This window comes from Aegilops tauschii, chromosome 2 (genome assembly GCF_002575655.3).
Source record: "Aegilops tauschii subsp. strangulata cultivar AL8/78 chromosome 2, Aet v6.0, whole genome shotgun sequence".
Taxonomy (NCBI): Eukaryota; Viridiplantae; Streptophyta; class Magnoliopsida; order Poales; family Poaceae; genus Aegilops; species Aegilops tauschii.
In genome coordinates, this window is record NC_053036.3 from 428,356,423 (window position 1) to 428,364,958 (window position 8,536).

Below are 8,536 nucleotides of genomic sequence, written 5' to 3' on the forward strand. Positions count from 1 at the left end.
ACATTGAGAGTCCCTCTGCTCCACCACTCCACTCCCGGAGCAGGTGGAGCTGCAATTCAAAACCGTGGAGTGAGCAAATAGGTACTCCACAGATCCTTAATGCTGGGGAGCTGGTGGATTGCCAAACAGCTCCCAAGTTTCAGATAGCAATCCCTCAAAAAATAAAGTTTCAGTTAGCAACAATGGTCGAACCAAACTATAAATTGGACGCTTAAAATATTAGAAATTGGAGCATTTTTCTCTTGAAACATGATTTGGCCTCACAAAGGACATCGGTAGATACTCCAAATTAGCTCATAAACTGGATAAATACAGTTGTGCAAATCGCTTTGTTATTCTCCGTGTAATGCAAATTACTAGTTCATTACGTTATCTTGGCAACATATACTGCAGTTGCACCAGGTACCACAAACTGGCGACGAACTTCCCACGGAGCAGTGGAAGATAAGTACCAAAAAGAAAGAAGAGGAAAACTCGCCAGTAATTGTAATATTATTGGCTTATTTGATAAATAGTGAAATGTATGCTTGGTCACTATTTGAAAAAATACCATGCTATAATGTACTGCAACTTTGCAGAATGTAATTAAAACACTTTGAGGGCAAATATGTGTACCTGAAAAGACAACTAAAGAAAGCAAATCTATGTGGAAAAAAAATTCCTGTTGAGAGTCAGGCATCTTAAGACGGGTTCATCACTGATCCCAGTATTTTAGACCCATCACAAATCTCATTTTCAAGTTCTCTTGGTCATTTGGGTTACTGAGTAGTCACCGTAAATCCTGCGGATAGTAAACATGTGGGTTTATGTAACCTTGTGGAGGCTGGACGCGAGACGGGGTGAGATGTAAGGATTGGCTATATCTGACTTGCTGCCTTTGAGCACCAAACATTGGGAAAACAGGCATTGATCCAGCAAAATTCTCCCTTGGCAAAATTTGCATCGGCGGTGGATGGCAGTAAAATGGCCTGGGCCCAAAATTGTTTGGGACGGAGATTGATGTTGGATAGGTTCCAGTGGGAGGATGCATACTGACTTGTGGCTCACTTCTGCATTCAGGAGGATCGTCATTAATCATGATAACCTCTTTCATCATGTAGGTAGGGTGATGCATGACTGGAGCAGGGTTCCTGTATGGTTTCTGCAGAGAATGATGATTAGATTGCACCATGAAACCACCATGCATTGGAGGCCCAACAAAGTTGCCAGCTTGAACACTTGGAAGAGGAATCTGGTGACTCCTTGCTGATGGAGTTCTGTCGATGAATGCAGAATGACTATGTTGGTAGTCTGGAGGCACAAAACTAGCAGGTGGCATGTAATTCCCTCCCAGCATGTAGTCTGGCTTTGGAGCTTGAGGACGCCCACTCTCCTGGCTGTTCATCACCATCAAGTTCTTGCCCATCAGTCTCAACATAGGACTTGGCGGCGATGGAAGTTGAGTTTGCAATGCTGGTCTGATACAATCTGTCGCATAAGACAGGGAGCTCATGGAAGATTCAGTTATAACTTTGCCAGTTAATAGCTCACCATGTGAATCTAAGTAAGGGTTTGAATTTGTGTCTGTTCTTTGGTATGTGCTGAAAGATGATGATGTCCGTAAACCCATGTGCAATTGTGGAACTTGTTTTCTAGCAAAAGTGTCTGATCTGGCTGTTGAACTTTCATGGTCTAAGTGAGGCTCCCTGGAGATGCTCTCACGACAAGAGCAGCAATACAACTTCTCCTTAGCCAACTGTTCACCTTCTCTTGCTGGAGGCATCGACTTCGTCTCCTGATTTGAGCTCCCAGACATGCTCTTTTCAAGTGTCCTAACATTTACGGTCGATTGGCCTGGTCCTGACTCTTCATTTCTTGAACCATTCAAAGCAACTGGAGAAGACATAGTTGAGGCAACCGAAATAGGAGAGTCTGATGAGTCCCGACCAAATGCCAAAAAAACATGATCTTGGTTAGAGTCTTCTCTGTTCGACGTTATTGACGAGTTATCCCGAGGAGTTGCAAGACCCATTTCCCTGTTATTAGTTAAGCAGGTGCTAGATTCCTTAGTTGAAGCTGGGTCTACCTGACATTCCTCCATCTCATTATTGGTAACAATGTTTGACACATGAGTATGATGTGTGAATTGCTTAGTGGAGCATTGATCCTGCATTGATGAACTTCCTTTGGGCACAGTTTTGCTATTTTCAAGACTCAAAGAACCACTACTTATTGCACTGCAACAGTCCTCGTGAGTATTTCTGGAGACCGAGGTACATTGCATTTGAGTTGCATGTTCTTCACCTTCAGAATCCATATGCGTACTTGTTGTTTGTTGTGTCACATCATGCTGATGATCCCCTTGCCCCAATGCCGGCATGTCAGTTCCATAAGAGATATCATTATCTGTGGTATCTTCTTGGGTATGCTTTACAACCTTATCGGATGTGCCATTATTAGTAACGCTGAAGGTATTGTTTACATGTCTGTGATCAAGTTCATGCTCTTGACCAAAATCATTGACTAGCCCACTAATAGAAGGTGAAAAGTCACGCTTGCGAGTCCTCGATACAGATCTGTGCTTTCTTAACACCTTAGAAGTAGACACTGTCCTCTTTGAGTCATTACTCAGACCTCTAATGGAAACAGAAAGACAAGGTTCAGAGCATTTTGTCGAGGTGGAATTCCTCACTGTATCATACTTATCAGACCTAGAAGCTTCTCTTCTTCCAATCTCCTTAATTTTTCTCTTCGCAAGAGTAGCAGCTGATCTAGGTACTTTTGGGAAGGCACTGCTGGATGAAGGATTTTCTGATGACCATCTGGGAATTGATCTGAATAATCTTGAAGAACCCTTTTCATGATCATCATTTTCATTGACTTCCAAAGTGGTGGCTGTCTCTTCTGTTGACCGTGAAGAAAATGCCTCAGTATAACTTCCTGTAATTTGAGGATCATCAAAGCCACCAATCATGCGGCTCCTAGCCAATTTCTTTGTTCCAGGTTTCATGCTATCTGACAATATATTATTTGACTTTCTGCTCAAATTGTTAGTGATACCCGAACGTTTGGAGCACACCCATTGCCTTATAGTTCCCGAACGACCACAACTGCTGCTTTCAGTAGGTTTCTGTGTATGCATGGCCAGCTCCTCCTCAGAGGTGTCAGCATGGATATCCCCATCTGGGTATAATTCAACCTGGACATGTATCAAAGGAATAAATGAACAGAAATATTATTGAATAAAATAGACTGGAGAGGAAGCTAACATCATATGCGATTTGGTAGATAAATTCAGTAATATAATAAAAATTCCACCAACCAACATGGCATCTGTAAAATCAAAATGATTCATGAACTAAATTAACCCACAGAGAATGCATTTTGAATACTACTGTGACTTTTCAAGCTTCTCACAGAAGCAAAGAGCTCAAATAAAATTAGCAAGCATGTCAATCAACATAATCTGAACCATAATCTAAGAGGTTTAAGTAATTATGAGTCATGTGCGTGAACTCCAAGGAACCAAAATGGCTTAGGTTCAAGGATAAGGCTATGTAAGCTAAACACAAAACCTACTTAAATTACAGTAAAATATACGCATGAAACTAACTAAATTGTATACCTGAGATTTCAAATGGTTTAGTCGGTTGCACTTCTTTCCATGTACCTTGAACTTTTTATTCCTAAATGATTTAGATTCCAAGGATGTCTTTTTCATCAATGTACTCTTTCCAGTCTGGTGCTTTTCAACTTGCTTTAAACCATCATTGCCCAAGACCAAGGGTGCACCGATAGGCTTGGATAAAATTCTGATTTTTATGCCATTTGAATCAACATAGACATCACTATCTCTTTCACTATCTTTTGCTTCAGATGGTACCACTCGTGGGCTACGGTTCTTAGTGCAAAGCACCTTGTTCACAGCTGGCACAGACAAATCGATAGCCCAGTTAGTCCCATTCCTCCGATCAAGGTCATCAAGAGTGTATGGAAGGGCTGTCTTGTAAATGTCCACCATCAGTTGCATCTTCCTCTGCTTCACTTTTGGCTTCACAATAACCGTCTCTACTACTGGCTCGGCATTAGACACAGCATAAAGGCACTGATCTATGTGTGCATTCAAAGTGGTATTTGATGGAGAAGAGAAGACTTTGCAAACAGGACAGGTATTTGAAGCCTTTGGATTCGAAACCGAGCTAGAGTTGTATGATAAATCTTTTCTCTGACGGATATCTGTCATAGAGCCTGACTTGACTAGCAACTTGCCCTTCTTTTCTGAAGTCTCACGTGATGAGCCAAGACTTTTCAAATAGGGTCGAGCAACCTCTGTCCCCGAACTTGCTTTGGTGCAAATATTATCTTCCTGATATGCTTGTATAGCCTTACTAGTATGGCCTAATTCATTTATATTTCCACCTTGGTCAGTAGCAGTCTTCCCACCCTCTGTAGGAGTGTATTGAGATGGACCAAGTGACTCATCTGCTGATTGACATGACTGGAGGTTGATACCAGTTGTATTCACATTTGTCAAACCAGCTTCTCTAGCCTTTACCAAATCAACAAAAGCATCGGCTTCTAGGCATGCAGCAGACTGCTCAGAGTCTACGCAAGTATAGAAAGACCTTGACCGGAGCAAATCGGGAGGCTCGAATGGAGGCAGTAGATCTTTAACTCCACGCTTCAAGCAAAGTTCCAGTGACTGCGGGTGGAAAGGCCAACTTCTCTTGATGCCTTTGCTCCTCGAATCAAAAACATAATCTCTGGGAAGATAAAAACAGACGCATTAGCATAAAAAATACTGAAAACATTTCCTTCGAATGATTTGGATGAAAAACAAATTTAAATAAATTCTGTTCAAATGATTCGGATTTAAATTGAATTTATGTTTAACATAAATTCATGCCCAAGTAAGCCAACCTGAACTAGAATACAAATTTCAAAGTGTCACCGCCACAAGGGGATTTATCTTTCTTTAACAACACAGCCACACCTTCCTCTTTAGAATACCGTAAACACTGAAGCTCTTGGAATGAGATGGTGGGTGTTTAGACACAGCGACTCCGGAAGAAAAAAGATAAAACTATAAGGAGCCTGACAGAAGAGCCAAGTCCAATAGTCCCCACCCATTGCTCACATGGACGCTATCCCTTGATGATCACAAGAATCCCACAACTGCTATCAGCTCACTCTAAAAAAAAGCCGGCTGTGTTCCTTTGTGGCATGTTTGCCATTGGCACTACTTGCTCATAGCCGCATGCGAGGAGACTGCAACCTTTCGCCACACCGCACATGCAAATGAGCAACATACCAGAAAGTGGCACGCAGTCTCCAAGGTGTTTTTGCAGAACCAGCACTACTTGTCATTGGGGATGCCCAGTGGCGGAACCAGCTTGTCGAGCCGGGGCAAGGTCTGATAGTTGCACTCTCGGTGAGCAAATGGCCATAAGAACTGACGTTGAAACCCTGAAGCAGTGATTACACTAATGGAGGCTTCTCCAGTGGAGCAGCTGCCCAAGCTGGCCGGGCTGTGGCTCCGTCACTCGCGATGGCTTTTCGCATGTCCGCCGTTGGGATATGCTCCTGCATGAACAACCAGCTGAAGAACCAGCAATTCTACAGCACCCACACTTTCCAAATAAGCTTCAAGAATGGGTGTCTTATTACTCTCTCAAAATATGCCCTATAAATTACTTTGGCATCACATATAATAGAATCCGCTACACCGCATCCAATAGGGTAACCCGGTTCTTGCTTTTACCCCCACGCCACTAACCAGAAGCATTGACACTTCTTCTCCAGTAAACCATATATGCCACGTATATATAGTATTCAAACGGCTTCAGTAATGGTCAACGGGACTATGTCAAAAGGAAGAAAAAGGAGACGAACATCGATAAGGAACTAAAATCACCATATCTATTTACAGCATAACATCACTAAGTAGGGAAAAAGATAAGAAAAAAGAAATAAAAGGAAACGTTAGCTGTAAACAGCTGTCAAATTAGATTCATGGAACAAGGAATCCCTTTTGCATGTTTCAGTTTCTTGGATCCTTTCCCCCCACACCCACAGCCAGACAGCCTCATCCCATAGCCAGTCAGACACCCACCACAACAACACAGATTAACCCCATGAAAGCAACAGTGCACACCCAATAATTAATCCGTGCGGTGCGTATGGATCGGAAAGACGCAAATCCACCATTTTAAGAAGATAACAAACCCCAAGCTGCTAAACCATACCACAAGGTACTAAACCAATAATCAGAAAGGTCCCTCTTATTATTTCTCACCTTATGGAGAAGGTGGGACACGGTTGGACAAGATCCGCAGGATCTTGGTGTGCCGACTCCGGAGAGTCGGCGGCGTGGAACGTCGCTGGATCAGCACCCACAACCCGAACCACAGACTGGGAGGAGCACGAGGGGCCTGAAGGGTGGTCACTGGATAGCATCGATCTGGTGAATGTAACGAGGTAGTAAGTTCACCCGGTGGACAACAAGAACCTTTGCTTCCTTGGCTGCCCCCAACTACCTCATCAGGCACCTGCAAACAGAAACCAAGACCCATGTTATTTCATGTCCACACATCAGACGAGCTCTTCTCGGGGAATCTATCGTGTCATTTTATGTGGAAGGGAGATGGAGGAGTGATTGGAGTGGAGAGGGGGAGAGACGAAGAGGGGTGGAAGACAAGTTACTCTGAGATTAGTCGAAGACGAAACCACATGAAATATCAGTAGAGTCTAAAGCACAAGTGGGTTGGTGGGCAAATCAAGAAGTGGATTAGTGGGAAGCTTACACAGGTCACACAGCTCTTGCAAGGATTTGCAGAAAGGCAGTATAAGGTAACAAGAGATGAACAGTTGCTAAGCACATGAGGTTAGCTTATCTGGTACTGCTTTGTTGATGGGGAAATAAATAGACAAAAAAATGGAGAAAGGGAGGAGGGAGGGGTAGTTTAACGAGGGAACATATGTGGTGAGAAATCAACACAAGGATTTTGCTGCATAATCTCGGCCTCTCTCTGGCCCAAAAGGGGATTTTTTTTTTCTTCGGCCTGGGAAAATAAAGGAGCACTAGCCTAGCTAGCAAGCACAAAATTAGAAAGAAAGGGCATAATCTGCACCAAATCTACGAAAGGCGAGCAGGAACCAGACCAAGAATCTTCTCCGTGTGGTTAATTAAGACCACCATAAGCATCAAAGGAAAATAGCTTAAGATCCAGCATGAACAGCGCGAGAAGAAGAAAAACATCCAAAAGGAGATCCACGCACAGCACAGCCCACGCCCCACTCGTCGCAAGAGAAGAAGAAAGAGGGGAGCTAGCGTAGGGGGGGGAGAGGCAGGAAAAGGAACTCACGGGTCGATCCAAGCGGAGAAATCTCAAGAAACGGGCTAACAAATCACAGCAAGATAGAGGAAAGTCCTCACCTTTGCTCCTCAAGCCGCGCACGCGCGCCCGCGTCCTGGTAGATCCACCCGGCGACGGGATGCCGGGGCGAGCTGGGGGAGGAGCGTGGAGCTCACTGGCTCAGTATGGGGTGGGGGATTTCGATTTGGGGGGGTGGGGAGAGGGAGAGGAGAGGAGAGAGGGGGAGGGGAGAAGCGTGCGGAGTCAGACTACCACCTAATCTATCTCGCCTTCTCTCTCCTGGTTAGTAGTTCCACTCAGCGATAGTATATGCTTTTCTCTTTGACATTTCCACCCAGCAATGGTGGAGTGAGTAAAATTAGCGGTGATGTGAAACAAAAAGGAAGAGAAGGAAACACCAACCACTCGCGACTCGGAGGCATCTGGTTCTCAGGCTCAGCCAACCTAAGCGAGGGGTCTACCACTAATAACTGCAGCTCCATAGAGATATAGGCCGGTCCGCTAACTTTGACTGGGCCGGCCTTTTTAAGTAAAGAACCACGGTTATGCTGTATCACATGCCACTGTTTAATTGGCGTGTATCGTCGGTTGAATGATGACACATGTCGCAATGCACAGCTGATATGTGGTCTGTTGGCGAATAACATAATTGTGTTCTGTTCCGGAAGGATTATGCCAACTTAAGTGAATGCCCGAAATGCAAATCATCAAGATAGAAAGATGGTGATGCTGTGAAGAGGATTCCTCATAATGTTCTGAGACATTTTCCAATTACACCAAGATTGCAGAGGTTGTTTTATGATGCTGAAACAAGAGAGGATGTACTGTGGCATTCTAGGAACCAGGAGTACAGAGATCAAAATGTAATGAGCCATCCATCTCATGGTAGTGAGTGGAAAAGCTTCAATCAGAAACACAAAAAGTTTACTGCTGACCCCAGAAACATTAGACTTGGTTTAGCTTCAATGGATTTAACCCATTTGGCCACCAGAGCGCCACATATAGCATGTGGCCAGTGCTTATTATCCCTTACAACTTACCTTCAAATGTCTGCACCAAAGAATCAAACTACATGATGGCCTTGCTCATCCTAGGTCCAAAAAGTCCTGGAAAGGATTTTGATTTATTCATGGAGCCTCTTGTGGAGGAACTTCAACATATATGGAGGGGTGTTCTCACTC

The 8,536-nt window shown here is 43.9% G+C and overlaps 1 protein-coding gene across 1 annotated transcript; it reads right to left on the minus strand.

Moving 5' to 3' along the window:
• Positions 1-481: 481 nt before the first annotated feature.
• Positions 482-7,800, minus strand: LOC109780850 (uncharacterized). Its single transcript, XM_020339439.4, has 4 exons — positions 7,415-7,800; positions 6,275-6,527; positions 3,605-4,742; positions 482-3,178 (listed from the first exon to the last, which is right to left on the minus strand). Exons 2-4 carry the CDS (start codon positions 6,433-6,435, stop codon positions 770-772), a joined length of 3,708 nt encoding a protein of 1,235 aa, XP_020195028.1. The 5' UTR covers positions 6,436-6,527; positions 7,415-7,800; the 3' UTR covers positions 482-769.
• Between the last annotated feature and the right edge of the window lie 736 nt (positions 7,801-8,536).

Bases quoted from the DNA above. Each gene is read 5' to 3' on its own strand.
- LOC109780850 (XM_020339439.4), bottom strand. From the start codon at position 6,435: ATGCTATCCAGTGACCACCCTTCAGGCCCCTCGTGCTCCTCCCAGTCT. The intron at 4,743-6,274 runs GTGAGAAATAAT...TTATCTTCCCAG, and splicing joins TGTCCCACCTTCTCCATAAG to AGATTATGTTTTTGATTCGA. The intron at 3,179-3,604 runs GTATACAATTTA...ATACATGTCCAG, and splicing joins TAAACCATTTGAAATCTCAG to GTTGAATTATACCCAGATGG.